The sequence below is a fragment of the Nothobranchius furzeri genome, chromosome 2, assembly GCF_043380555.1.
Source record: "Nothobranchius furzeri strain GRZ-AD chromosome 2, NfurGRZ-RIMD1, whole genome shotgun sequence".
NCBI lineage: Eukaryota > Metazoa > Chordata > Actinopteri > Cyprinodontiformes > Nothobranchiidae > Nothobranchius > Nothobranchius furzeri.
The window spans coordinates 90,499,428-90,515,108 of NC_091742.1; the positions used below are offsets into that span (position 1 = coordinate 90,499,428).

The window sequence follows — 15,681 nt, forward strand, 5'->3', positions numbered from 1 at the left end:
ATTAAGGCTCACCCAAGTATGAAAACCTGGCTTCATGCCTGCCACAACCATGGACACGAGCTGAAATTAATGGATTGAAATACATGAAAATTTTTTATTTTTATCGTTACTTTTTTTAATCAAACATTTGTGTGCGAGCCTGCGGTGCAGCCATCAAAAGACCACATCTGGCTTGCGACCCATAGGTTCCCAACCCCTGGAGTATTGGGTGAGTATAGAGGCCGAAACGTCACCAAATGGGTCTTCATATTTGTGACCATTGTCAACGTAACGTATCATATCAGTTTGTTCCAGACTCCAGACCAGCAGGTGGCGCAAGTGCACCCTTACGCTGGTCACCGACCACCAGAAGCAGAAACCGGAAGCTGCTAGCAGAGCTAGCTTGTTGTTGTTCTGGTGTGTGAGGAGAATATTTGAGGCTCTGCAGTAAAAATGTCTTCACTTCAGTCTCTGGGAGAGTTGATCATCTAAAGCGACTAACTGCTGCTGCTGCAGAAATCTTCTCACCAGGCTGTGGAAACTTTCTTCTCCTCCTCAACAACTTGGTGGAGTTCTTTCCAGAACCGGAGGAGATATTCTGCGGTCTTCGTGACAATCGGAGCTCCAGAATCAGGTTGTGGGTGAGAAGCTTTTCTCTAGACTTCCTGCCCTCTGGATCTGCTGCTGTTCTTTTGGCCAGAACCAAAGCGTTGGATCTTTAATCTCCTGCGTTGTTCTGAAGCAGCATCTTAATCAGCTCTCCTGCTTTGTTTCTATTGCAGCTGTTAGCTAAACACGGCTAAAGAAAACCTGCTACCACTTCAGGATCTGGGACTGATTCATCGTGTGTTCTTCACCACCTGGACCTGGACAGCATGGACACAGGTACTGGCAGGGCCAGATTAACACTTTGTTGTGCCCTGGGCAACAATATTCAAGGGCCCCATCATCACGACCCAAGGATCACCATAATGTGGTCACATACAGAATATTTTACAGTAATATGCAGTAAATATACTCAATACTTGAATGCCTGACATCACGTAACCCGCTCAGGTTAACCTTTGACCCACCTCGTGTGGACTGACCAATGAGGAGAGGGTCTTAACTTGAGGCCCTCTCTTCATTGGTCAGTCTGCATGAGACTGACTCTCAACTGACGTTCAGTCATAGGCAGCGAAGCGTCTCTGTGCAGTGCAAAAGCCCGGGTGGACAGTTTGTTTAATAGGGTGACCATATTTCCATTTCCAAACAAGAGGACAGGGGATCTGTGCCTATGACGTCACACTATGGCAACGCCACACAAACCACGTTGGGACCCATTTTTTGTAAGAACTACATTAATATCAGATTCTGCCAATAAAAGGGCTCCAAAACAATTCATATGTAAATATTTTGCATATTTAATGCAAAATCTCATTTTTCTGCTTTAGTGCTGCAACAAGGTTTTATTAATAATAAATTATTATACCTTTTGTTTTACTACAGCATCGGTAAGCTTCCTGTGCACAGATTATTAAGGATGCTTGTTTCAGCTGTGAGATTAGACGATAGGATCAATGAAAAAATAAGTTGTCACACACTCCATGGAAACTTTCAGAGAATCCACAAATAGTGGCTTTCAACTGGTTTTGTTACTTTTTACAAGTTTAGAAAAGAAGCAGATGAGAAACATGTCTGATAATTTAGTTTTTCATCTGATAATATTAGAACATGTCAGTAATGTCTGAGGGGCTTTTATAATCACTGTATAACTAACACTACTGGAGAGGGTATGAATTACACAGAGGCTTCTGGGGAGCCCAGTTATGGGGGTGGGGGGGGGGTCATTTTGCCTTGGCCCCCAAAATGCCTTGAAACGGCCCTGGGTGTGTGACTGAGTTTTGAAGGTGATCTGAACTGTATCAGATGTATAAATATTACATGTGTATAACTTATTGTTTTTTACTGGTAAAAAAAACGTGTAGTGGAGATAAATCTACCTACATTTTACTTTTCAACACTTTGTTTTGTTTTCTTGTTTTTATTTAACTATTTTCCTGTCTGTCTCTCATCTTCCTGCATCTCCTCTAAACTCTCCAGAAAATCTGCTGCCTGGATTCTTACTTTTTCACCTCATCAGTTACTTTTGAGCAGATCAAAGGATCTCCTGACCGTAGCGGAGAGCGCGTTTCGATGCTGCGTCAGTGAGGTGACATCACCACAGCACAGGTGATGAGCTCCGCAGCGGCAGAGCACTTCAGGCACAAATAAGACAGAAAGTAGAGAACATGTGCGGACATGAACGATCGTGTGCTAATTATAGTTTTTTGGTTGCGCCACTTTGAGAATGGACCGTGAGCTGGAAGCAGCAGCCTGGATCGCTGCGCAACAACGCAGCGCTGTGCCGCTCTCTGTGCTCTCTGCTCAAAAGAGTCCATAAATGATGTAATATAGCTAGAAAACTTTTTTCCGGCTCCCCTGGATGTGTAGGATATCCATCTCCCCCATAATTTGATCCCTGCTCCTGGATGAAAAACCGGACATTTTCATCAATCCAAGAACCCCCAGTCCGGATGCCCGGACAGAGAGTGGACATGTCCGGGGAAAACCAGACGTATGGTCACCCTAGTTTAATATAAAGCGGGAGATTACAGATAGGCCAACAGTATTTTGCTTGTGCCCTTGCTGCCCTAGGCCCTTTAGAGTTTGTGGGCCCTGGGCAATTGCCCAGTTGCCCATATGGTTAATCCGGCTTTGGGTACTGGTGTGCGTGCGTGTGTGTGTGCATGCGTGTCTGGTTTCCTACAATATCGCTCATCTTATTTATTAAACAAACCATCAGCACTCCCACATCCAGAGCCTTGGTAGGCCAGGTGTCTTGCTTAGAGGACACTGTCCTTCCTTGGTCAAAGATAACGGTTAAATGGAACAGACCAACCTCACGTCATGTGAGGTAAAGTTATATTCTATACGTATAAGTTTCAGCATAGATGTATAACGAGCCTCATACCATACCATACCATTTTATTTATAAAGCACATTCAACAAGGCATTACAACCAAACAAGGCGCTGTACATTAAAAATGTTAGTTAATTAAACCGCCATCAGACAGTCATGTAGAACAGAGATAAAAGGAAAAACAAAAAATACCTAGAACTAACAGTTAAAAATCAATAAAACACAGGGAGAATATAAAAAATAAGAAAAACATTTTAAAAAGAACCTCAATAGTACGGAAGTTGATATCGTGCATTCCATTTTTAAACAATGTAGTTGTAAGTGAGGTTCATAATTATGTGGTATACACTAGGTTGAAGTAGTGAGTTTTCATGCGTGATTTAAAAATGCTAGCTGTTGGTGCTTGCCTCACTAGTAGTGGTAATGCGTTCCACAGCTTGGGGGCACATACAGAGAAAGCCCTCTCTCCACGGCTTTTTAAACGTGCATTCGGAACAGCTAGGAGGAGCTTATCTTCGGACCGCGGCGGGTTGTAGTAATGGACCAGTTCACACAGATATGGAGGAGCTTGACGGTTCAAGGATTTGTAAGTCAGAAGCAAAATTTTGAAATTTATCCTGAACTGCACGGGCAACCAGTGGAGAGATTTCAGAATTGGTGAAATGTGTTGTCTTCTGTCAGCTCCAGTCAGCAACCTAGCCGCTGAATTCTGGACCAGCTGAAGTCTAGAAAGAGCTGCTTTACTGATGCCGTATAAGCAGGAGTTAGAGTAATCCAGCCTTGAAGTGATGAAAGTGTGGACCACAGATTTCAGAAGACGGACACTCAGGATGTGCTTTAGTTTCGAGATGCGTCTTAGGTGGTAAAAACATGATTTAACTGTGTTATTGACCTGGGCATCCATCTTCAGAGCCTGGTCCATTTTTACTCCAAGGTTGGAAATTACAGAGGATACATTAGGTGAGAGACAGTTGAGGTCAGGTTGACGAGTAGCCGTGATACTGTTAGGACTGAAAACGATTAACTCAGTTTTGGAGTCATTAAGATGGAGGAAGTTATCAGCAAGCCATAGCTTGACCTCAAGGATACAATCAGACAGAACTTTCGTTGATTGAGTTGGCTTAAATGAAAAGTAAATTTGACAGTCATCAGCGTAAAGGTGGTATGAGACAGCGTGCTTTCTCAAAATGGCTCCTAAGGGCAGTATATAGAGGTTGAACAGTAACGGGCCGAGTATTGAACCTTGTGGGACACCCCAACGTAGTGGCTGTGACTCGGATGAACAGCCATCCAACATGACTCTAGCAGACCTGTTACAAAAGTATGACCTAAACCAATCTAGGGCTGAGCCTGAAATGCCAGCCCAAGTGTGAAGTCTTGTGATCAAAATGTCATGATCGATCGTGTTGAATGCTGCTGATAGATCCAAAAGTACCAGAACCACATGGAAACCTGAATCTAAAGCCAGAAAAAATCATTAAACACCCGAACGTGAGCAGTTTCAGTGCTGTGCTGTTTTCTAAAACCAGACTGACAGGTGTCCATTACCTGAAATTCATTTAAATGTTTCAGCAACTGTTCATACACTATTTTCTCAAGGACCTTAGATAAAAACGGTAATTTGGAAATTGGTCGGAGATTAGAGTAATCGGTGGGATCAAGGCCAGGTTTTTTCAAGATTGGATGTAGAATAGCGTGTTTAAAGGCACGAGGAACTTCAGCCAATGTCAAGCTACTATTTATAATGCCTTGCATGCTATGGCTAATTAAAGGAAACACCTCTTTCAGGAGACGAGGTGGGATAGCATCATCTGGGGAGCCAGAGGGTTTCATGGCTGCAACAGTTTTTTCTAGACAGGCCAAAGAGATGGGCTGAAAGCTTTGAAGTTGCCCGTGAGAGGGGATAAATGAATCTGGAACATGGTTGGTTTGGTGAATCTGAGCTCTGATTACAGTAATCTTATTTAAGAAAAACTGCAGGATTTGGCTACACAAGTCAGCGGACGCAGAGGAAAATAGTTTTTCAACTGGGGAAAGCACTGCATTTATGGTTTTATATAACACACCTTGATTGTTTGAATTAGCCGTGACAATGCTAGCAAAAAATCGATTTCTCGCGCCTCTGACTGCTCTTTGCTACTGAGACCAAGCCTCTCTCATGGCCTCGAAGGATACAGTAAGCCTGTCTTTTATCCATTTACGTTCCAGTCTTCTGCAATTTTGTCTCATGGAACGAGTTTGTTCGTTCAGCCATGGGTCGGGCTTGGATGTCTTTCAACGTGATTTTAATGGAGCGACAATATCCATAGCAGCCAGGCAGGATGAATCAAGCGCACGAAGTGATCCCTCAACTACAGTAAATGCATCAGTAGAATCATATGGAGCTGAATTCAGAGTAAGAACAGCGGCAAAATCTGCAGCAGTATTAGGTCTGATTATACGAGAGAAGCTGGGACGGAAATATTCAATACGAGAGGCATAGTCTAATTTGAAATTAAACAAAACTGGTGAGTGATCTGAAAAAGTCGCAGGTAGAATGCCAAGATCACTAATTTCCAGCCCATGACAGAAAACCAGGTCAAGTGTGTGTGTATGCCCATGTGTGGGCCCACTCACACGTTGGGACAAGCTAAAGGAGTCAATAAGATCCAGGAAATCCCTTACCAAAGGTTTGTCAGGACAGCAGACATGAATATTAAAATCACCAAGCAAGAGTATTTTTCCGTATCTACAGGAGACTTCAGCCAGAAAAGCTGCAAATTCGTTTAGAAAATCCTTACTATATTGTGGTGGACGGTAAATGAGAGCACATAACAGTGTAGGCGAACGTCCCAATTCAAACACGCTTAATTCAAAGGACAATGGTGTTGATTGAGGGGTAATCGGTGTGCAGATAAGATCTGATTTAAATAGAGTCAATAGACCTCCGCCCCGGCGCTGTGATCTTGGAATGTTAATGAAGGAGCATCCAGGAGGTAACATTTCGACTATTGCGGCCGAATCCCCATGGGTGATCCACGATTCAGTGGCGCATAAAACATCCAGGCTATTGTTCTGGAAGAATTCCTTCAGAATAAAAGTTTTATTCCCAACAGATCTGGCGTTGATCAGCGCAAAACGAGTCGACTGAGTACCCGATTGTAGAGAAAGTCCGGTTCCTTCAAATCTTGCAACATACCGCAGGTGGCCGGATTTCTTCCCCGCTGAATGAGCCGGCCAAAACAGGAGCAGACGAAATGTGCGTGGGCACCCGGCTGGCGAATCATCCTCATATCCCACGCACTCATGCAGCTCTCCGCTCCGAGAGCTCCCAGCCGGCAGGACATCCTCATTTCAGACGCATCCATGGAACATTCAGCTCCGTGTGCTCCCGGTAGCAGCGAGATCGGCCCAACACGGTTGAGATGACGCTGGATCCGCCACATCACAGTCGCGGAGCCGCACTCTGATATGGCTTCGCCACACCGGATCCTTCGGAGAGGAACGAAGAAGCCGCCTCGTTTCCCCCGTTTCTTTTTCCACCGTCTTCGGGGCAGCGGTAAACCAACAGGCAACACAAGCCCTAAGGCTTGGTTAACATCAGTCTCCAGCGGCGGTGGGAAAGCATGGGGCAAAAAACGCCCTAAAGCTAGGTTAGCGTCAGTCTCCAGTGGCGGCGGAAAAGGGTGTCCTGCATTAGAGTACTAGTGTCGGGCTGGGGCCGGCCGGGGCGGCCCGGGCTGGGCCACCCCGGCCGGTCCCAGCCCGGGCCGACCAGGTACAGATGGGAATGGCCCATATTTAAACTACTTACATGTAAATCTATGTTATTTGTCCATCCATCCATCCATTTTCATCCGCTTATCTGGAGTCGGGTTGCGGGGGCAGTAGCCTAAGTCCAGAGGCCCAGACTTCCCTCTCCCCAGCCACTTGGGCCAGCTCCTCCGGGGGAATCCCAAGGCGTTCCCCGGCCAGGTCCGGTAAGAAGTCCGCTCCGACAGCTTCTAGCGTTTTTAAAAAGTATCCCAGGGGCATGTTAAGGGTCGGAGATGTTTAGTCTATTTAATTTCTGACTATATAAAACGATTTCTTCGGTTTAAAAGTGTGAAGTAAACTCCGACGAAGTAAAATCCAAGCCGATCCCATTCATTTTGTTTACCTTTGTTGCCTGCCACGTGACGTCCGGAGCTCTATAGGATTGATTCTGACTTTATTTTATTGCTTTTAACACAATACAACAGAGAACAGTATTGTTTACGCCAAATCTCAGCTATTTTTTCTGAATTGCTTACCCTTTCAATGTCGGATGGTAATGAATTTTTGTTGTTGTTCAACTTCATTCCGGAATTCAGTTAAAGCTGCTTTCCGGAGTTTTCCCCTTTCAGAAATGATGTATGATTTTTCAGAAATCCATAAAAGTGATTATCTTATCATGTGCTGTGATAAAATGTAAAAAATATATATATTTTTTAAATTTATTGCCAAGCACGCCCCCTGCCCCGCAGGGCTCCCTGCAATTGGAAACTGAGTGCCGACCAGAACTAACAAATAGTGTTAGACTACCGCTTACGTGCTTCAAATTTAAGGAATACCTCGGCTGACGCAGAGTTGATGAACTTGTCACAGACAAGCAAGTCTCTAAAATATAAATATATGAGAACACAACATGACATGAGAATAATGCTCGTAAAACAACGTGTTTTAGCTGTTTGTCGGCTACAAAAGCACACAAACGGAAACTTGAAGTCGTGATCTTAAACAAACAAAGCAACAGATTTTTTGTGTGATATGCTTGTCAGCCACTAGATGGTGCCATCGGATAAGAGAAATACTCTGGAAAGAAGCTTTAAGTTGTTATTTTGCAGCTTTCTGGCCAATGATTGTGCCCTCAATGTATTTTCATTCTTCTTTATATAACGAAGAGCACATTTAACCCTTACCTCACATTAGAGCAATTTTTTTGTGCTGGCACGTGTATTTTTGTGAATAACTTTGGCTATGTTAATGCAATTTATCTAATTTTTGTAGAGGATGTGTATTTTGGAAGGAATTACAAAAAAAAGTTTGAAAAAATATTCAACCTACTTTATTAAAACGTGGAACTCATTTTGTACAGTTAAGCACTTTGAAGCATTTTTTGTGCCATTGACTTTCATGTAAATCATATATTTTTAATTAGCATAAATATAGGCATAATTTTAAAAAATTATGATTGTGCCTGTGTTTACAGTCTCATCACAAATGTAAGAAGCAGTTTTTACCGTTTTTCACTACATGGCATACTTTCTCCATATATAGCAGGGCAATGGCTGACCCAGCATTTAAACTGAATGATTTAGCTGCATTTCTTTACCTCTGACTATCCATTATAATACATATTTTGCAAAAAAAATGGTTTGTGTGTTAGTTAGAGATGCCATACAATAGTTTGCATGTGTGTGTTCTGAATTTTTGGTAATTATGCTTTTTCAGTGTTCTTTCAAAAAATAAGCCTGACTGAATGTACAAAATTAACTTATTCTGCAAAATAGCATTTTGACATGTGTTCCTTTGTGTGTGATTGTGCAGGCATGCGTGTATGTAGGTACCAAAGCACTTTACAGATCTTCAAAAGACAGATCTGTGATCATTATCTGGAGTGGTTGAGCAGGTGTGGGCAATGGGAGTGTGTGTGTGTGTGTGTGGGGGGGGGGCACAGGTTCTCACACTCTGTTGACTTCATGAATATTCATCAAAGGCATGCTATATATCAAAAATCAAAGGATTTTCTGCCAAATTTCAGATACTCATTCACAATTTTACTTTTGCAAAATGTTATTTCAATAAGTATAAAGCATTTGCATGGATGAAAGCTAAGATGAAGGCTGAAAAACTTCAAAGGCGTACATTTGTTTTGCAAAACAAATTCCTGCAGAATCGAATTTTGTTTACATTCAGTAGGGGCAGCTTACACAGGTGCACCAATTGACTAAAAGTACATATATGAGACTCAGATCAGGATTCATTTCTTTAAACCGCAACCATGAGAAGAAGTTTCAACATGAATGAAGCCCTGGAGGTGTTTCAGCAGCTTGAAGATGAGGGGGAGTCAGTCAGGAGGGACCGCAGCAGAAGCCGACCGTAATCATCGATTACAACCGCTGCAAAGGGGCAGTTGACAGCTTGGACAAGGTAATTTATTTATTTTATTTTATTATAATTCGCCAACCTAATTGCATATGTAATTTATTTATTCATTTATTTTTATTCCAGCTCAGCTGCCGCCGCAAGACCAGACGTTGGCCCATGTCGCTCTTCTGCAACATGTTAGATGTGAGCGCCTACAATGCCCTGGTCCTGTGGCTGTCTGGAACCGGCCTGGAACCAGCAGAAGAGGAGCATCTGGAGCTCCATGGTGAGACCAGCCCAGGCGAGGCGCACTCGCTTGCCGCGGTCCAGCAGCGCTGCAGCTTTGTTGCAGGTGCAGCACTAGCCCAGGAGCAGACAAAGAAAAAATGCCACCTTTGCAGGGGGAAGAGGAGCGTGCATGCACACTTTTGCCAAGCATGTGGACAGGCTGTGTGCAAGGAGCACTCAACAGTTGTGTGCTCAGCCTGCAGCTGTTAGCTCACTCCCCTCTGTGTTTCTCTCTCTTTCACACACACACACACACACACACACACACACACACACACACACACACACACACACACACACACACACACACCTTTTCTTTGGTTGTCTTCGTCTTCGTCTTCCTCCGCTTATCCGGGTCCGGGTCGCGGGGGCAGCATCCCAATTAGGGAGCTCCAGGCCGTCCTCTCCCCGGCCTTGTCCACCAGCTCCTCCGGCAGGACCCCAAGGCGTTCCCGGACCAGATTGGAGATGTAACCTCTCCAACGTGTCCTGGGTCGACCCGGGGGCCTTCTGCCGGCAGGACATGCCCGAAACACCTCCCCGGGGAGGTGTCCAGGAGGCATCCTGACCAGATGCCCAAACCACCTCAACTGGCTCCCTTTCGATCTGGAGGAGCAGCGGTTCTACTCCGAGTCCCTCCCAAATGTCCGAGCTCCTCACTCTATCTCTAAGGCTGATCCCGGCCACCCTACGGAGGAAACTCATTTCGGCCGCTTGTATCCGCGATCTCGTTCTTTCGGTCATTACCCAAAGCTCATGACCATAGGTGAGGATTGGGACGTAGATCGACCGGTAAATCGAGAGCCTGGCTTTCTGGCTCAGTTCCCTCTTCCCCACGACAGATCGGCTCAGCGTCCGCATCACTGCAGACGCCGAACCAATCCGCCTGTCGATCTCCCGATCCCTCCTACCCTCACTCGTGAACAAGACCCCGAGATACTTAAACTCCTCCACTTGAGGTAGGACCTCTCCCCCGACCCGGAGGTGGCAAGCCACCCTTTTCCGGTCGAGAACCATGGTCTCAGATTTGGAGGTGCTGATCCTCATCCCAGCCGCTTCACATTCGGCCGTGAACCAACCCAGCAAGAGCTGAAGGTCAGAGCTGGATGAAGCTAGGAGGACCACATCATCCGCAAAAAGCAGAGACGAGATTCTCCTGCCACCAAACTCGACACACTCCACACCACGGCTGCGTCTAGAAATTCTGTCCATAAAAGTGATGAACAGAACCGGTGACAAAGGGCATTGGTTGTGTGCTTTAATAAAGTGTTCAACTGGCTATCTAAGTGCATTTTTTTGTGCTCTAATGACTTTAACGTGAGTATTTTAGAAAATATGACATCACACAAAAACTACAAAGTGAGCAAAAAATATTTTTATGCCTATTTGTGACACTCCAAGGCTGTGACAACTTACCCACAAAAAAGGTCATCTGGACATAACACACAAAAAATGATTTGATTTTTTCATTTTTTGTACAGTTTTCAAACTTCTGGTTTTGATAATAAACCTGGCAATGAAGGGGTTAAATCTGAGAAACACACACATATTTTATTATATTTTGTTAGGGCTGAAGCCAAGGATGAAATTCATGTAAAAAAATTGGGACTTATGAAATATTATATAATATTTCTATGGGAAGCTTTCTAAGTGCATTTTTTTGTGCTCTAATGACTTTAACGTTAGAAAATTTAAACGTTGGGTAAGGGTTAAACCTAGTATTTGCTTTTTCTTGTCTATCAAGATCCCCTGTCTAGGCCTACCAGCCTCTGACCAGAGTCTAAAAGCCTGTCTTGCCTCAGTGTGCTTCTCAGCAACATATTAGTTCCAACCAGGTCTGACGGTGATGACTTTAAAGTTATTCTCATAAAAAGCTGCATTCTTTGAGATGTTTCACAATGGTCTCATTTATGTCACACGTTTTTATAATGTGCTGATCATCCTTACAATTTATATCTGAGCACATTAGGGCTTCCATAGGCACTGAAATGCTACCAAAAGATCTATCAGTTTGCAATGAATAACTATTTAATTCCCCCGATTTACCGTAATTTCCGGACTAATGAGCCCACCTCAATATAAGCCGCACCGGGCTAAAAGCCGCAGATATCTTCTGAATTGAAAACGTAGTTTAACTGAACGTAAGTGAACTGATCAGTATCAAACAAAACAGAAAAGTTATTGATTAGTTTATTCATCATCCTCCTGTGCACTGAAACCACTGAAGTCATCTTCAGTGTCAGAGTTGAACAGCCTCAGAAGAGCTTCGTCACATACCTTTTCTGTGGCGATGTCAGTGTAGCTCTTTTACGGTGTGTATAGGGTTTAAGACAATAAACTTTTGCCTATTGGCCCAATCAGCATTTAGCCTCAGCACCTTCACCAGTGAGTCTTATTTACTGTTCCACAGTATACAACACCCCCAGATATCCTGCCTCTAACCAGCCTACTGGAGAGATCCATGGTGGACTCTCAGACTCCATGGAAATTCAAATGTAAAGAGTTTAGTTTGTCCAATTCTTGTTTGGCCAGCCATGTTTCTTGCAAACACAAAATGTCTCATCTGTCCAGTAGTGCATCCACCACTATACGTCTTGATTTATCAGTTACAGTTTGACCAACAGGCAGACCATGAGTATTGTATGAGACTAGACGCATCTATCGTCTTCTCTCTGCTGGAAAGCTGACCTCCATTCAAGGCTCAGCATCAGATGAGCTAGCTCCAGCATCTTTACCATTATGAATCTCTTTTTTTTCTGTAAATGAAGTACATCTTTTGGTTTCCCTAAGTCTCCATCCATCCCTCTAGGGCGGTGAGGTTCATAATACTGTAGTGTTGGACAAAACAACCTGCATGCCAGAGCTGTGAATCATACAACTCCGTCACATTATTGCATTCAGCTGAGACACAGAGAGTTAAATCTACTCTGTGGCGTTTCTATCTTTGTCCATGACACTTTCTTACCCAGCTTTGACATTAAATAGTCACACAGCGAATTGGCAGCCACACTTAGGTCAAACTTTGTAGCAAAAACCTTCACCAACTTGGTTTAACAGTGATAATATCGGTGGCCGTTCCAGCCCCTATTATTCCAGTCTTTTTCCTGACATGCTTCACCGCTCAATATTGCGACTTTGATGCTTAAAGGTTACTTTTACAGTCTTTCTAATGCTATGGTTCAATGGTAAATGGTAATTAAATATGGTATAATTGACATGATTTCTTTCAGTTTTTGGCCTTGGTTTCCTCATTTTTGGCTTTCGGCCAAGAATTTTAATTTTGGTGCATCCCTAGCAATAATACAACTGTTATATGTGTGAATATAAAGTTACACCAGTCAGCAATTCACATCATGCATTTCTGTGTTTCCTACAGATTTTTATCAGGTAGTTTTGGTTAAAGAAGAAGCTCCTGAAGAACAGAGTGCTGATGTAGACCAGCAGAATCCAGAAAGTCTTCACATAAAGGAGGAACTCTGGGCGAGTCTAGAGGAACAGCAGCTTCATTTGAAGGAGGAGACTGATGGTATCAGGTTTCCATTCACTGCAGTTTCTATAAAGAGTGAAGATGATGAAGAGAAACCTCTGTTCTCACAGCTTCATCAGAGACAAATAGAAGACAGAGATGTCCCAACCAGCAGCTCAGCTGACCAGATAACAGCAGAGACTGGTGGAGGAGCAGAAACTAGCAGGAACCAAGACCTGGACCCTCACGAACAGACTTTTGATTCTTCAGAGACAGAAGTTAGTGGAGATGATGAGAAAGACGATGATGATGATGTGAATCCAGACTGTGAGCTATCTGACTCTGAGTCTGAAACTGGGGACAACGACAATGACTGGAATGAGTCAGGTGTTAAGTCTGTCAACAAATCCTTTAGCTGCCCTGAGTGTGGTAAAGTGTTTCTCCACAAGTGGTCTCTCCAGAAACATGTGAGAGTGAAAGGTCATTCAGCAATAAGGTCTTCAGGCTGTTTGGTTAATAGGAAAAGCGTTAAAGTGAAGCAACATGTAGACTCATGCCGTAAAGTCCAAAAAGAACTAACAGCATATAGTTGTAATGACTGTGGGAAAATATTTAATAATAAATCAAATTTAAACAGACATGTTAGGCTCCACACAGGACAGAAACCTTTTACCTGTGGACTGTGTGGACAAAGATTTAGCCAAAAAGCACATTTAAAGGGCCACATGAGCATACATACAGGACAGAAACCTTTTACATGTGAACTGTGTGGACAAAGATTTAGCCAAAAAGCACATTTAAAGAGCCACATGAGCATACACACAGGACAGAAACCTTTTACCTGTGAACTCTGTGGACAAAAATTTAGCCAAAAAGCACATTTAAAGGGCCACATGATCAAACACACAGGACAGAAACCTTTTACCTGTGAACTATGTGAAAAAAGATTTACTCAAAAGGCTTATTTAAACAGTCACATGAGAGTCCACACAGGACAGACACCTTTCGTCTGTGAGCTCTGTGGACATAGATTTACTCAAGAGGCAAGTTTAAACTATCACATCAGAGTCCACACAGGACAGAAACCTTTTGCCTGTGAACTCTGCGGACAAAGATTTACTCAAAAAACAAGTTTAAACATTCACATGAGCGTCCACACAGGACAGAAACCTTTTACCTGTGATATATGTGGACAAAGATTTATCCGAAAAGCACATTTAAACAGACATGTGAGAGTCCACACAGGACAGAAACCTTTTACCTGCGAGCTATGTGGACAAAATTTTACTCAAAAGGCTAATTTAAACAGTCACACATTAGTCCACACAGGGCAGAAACCTTTTGTTTGTGGACTCTGTGGAAAAATGTTTACTCATAAGCGAAGTTTAAACAAACACTTGAGCGTCCACTGTAGAGATGGAAAGATTCACTGACCTCAATCGGTCAACTGACCAGCCAACCACACAAGACAGCAGGCGCTTACACATTAGCATCAGCACGGTCTGGGTTTGGTCGGGCTGGATGGCGTGAGTTTGGGCTGGTACGGGCGGTGTAGTGTGCACATATAATCTGAGGGACTTCTCAGGATTGCGGAAATCCCTGAGCCTGTGGGTGGTGCTTAATACGCACAGGAAAGTCCGCTCCATAAGGTAAACAAAAGGCGGACATGAGCTGTGTTACTTTTGGAGACTCTTAACCACATTTTTTTTAGTAATTTGCCATGTGTCCTCATAATCTTGTGCCACACACACACACCTATTTCTCCCCTGAGCAGCTTTCTGCTCGTCACGGCAAGAGAGCCGATGCGGAGAATAGGAGTACGCACACATTCACACACACAAAGCTATTCTTTTCTCCCGTTCCCACACTTAACGACAGCTCCGGATTGGCAGTTCCACGCTACAGACAGAAGGTTACTCAAAGCATCCAGCATGAAAATGAATCACGCATGCGGGAATTAGAATTAAATTAGAATTAGAATTAGAATTAAACTTTATTGTCATAGCACATGTACAGGTACAGGGCAACGAAATGCAGTTTGCATCCATCCAGAAAGTGCTTTAGCCGTGATATAGATGTATTAAAATATATTTTAGCAATAATATAGATGTGTAAGTATATTACAGAAATGCATCTATGACGTATGTTATAATGTACACGGTGTGAAGTATGTTATGAATATTCTATGACTATAAGTATGTACAGGCTGTAGTTAATACAAGCAGAATTCCCCCGCTGGCTCATTCTTCTCGCAGATCGGAGGCAGTAGGCATAATTTCAGCCGGCCAATCAGTCCGTAGTGTCGCCTCGGTCCCAGTCTGACCGCTTGGGAGAAGATCTGAGAAAAAGAGTCACCTCGGCACCGAAAACGCAAATCTGACCTGTGTGAAACCAAATCCCAGTGCCGTTCGATACATTTTGGTGCAGTGCCGACGCTAATGTGTAAGCGCTACTAGTTTGAGCGTGGGTGTCGTACAAATGACGGCTATATCGCAATGTATCCCCCCCCCCCCCCCCCCCGAGTCCCGGTCTGATACTTCCGATACATAAGAAAAATAAGGAAGAAGCAGTTCCAGAATGTTCCCTATGTTTTAGTTAATTACCTTTTTATTTTAATTTTTAACAACAGATCACTTCTGTGAGGTAGCTTGAACTATCAAGTAATAAATAACGTAAATTCTTCACTTTTGGACTTTATTGCAAATATAAAAAGTCTAATATAAAAACAGATAGCACTTCAACTTAAAATACCTGGCAGGGGTCTATTTTGCCTCGGCCCCCAAAATGCTTAGATACATCCCTGGGCATGGGACAGAGTTTTGAAGATGATCTGAATTGTATCAACTATATAAATACTACAGGCTGGTAAATTATTGCTTTATACAGGTACAAACGTGTAGTGGGATAAATCTACCTGCAT

The 15,681-nt window shown here is 43.4% G+C and overlaps 1 protein-coding gene across 1 annotated transcript; it reads left to right on the forward strand.

Moving 5' to 3' along the window:
- Positions 1 to 344: 344 nt before the first annotated feature.
- On the forward strand, positions 345 to 15,275 carry LOC129154817 (gastrula zinc finger protein XlCGF57.1). Its single transcript, XM_054735037.2, has 3 exons — positions 345 to 620; positions 762 to 864; positions 12,672 to 15,275. The coding sequence occupies exons 2-3, from the start codon at positions 855 to 857 to the stop codon at positions 14,192 to 14,194; spliced, it is 1,533 nt and encodes a 510-aa protein (XP_054591012.2). The 5' UTR covers positions 345 to 620; positions 762 to 854; the 3' UTR covers positions 14,195 to 15,275.
- Positions 15,276 to 15,681: the final 406 nt, after the last annotated feature.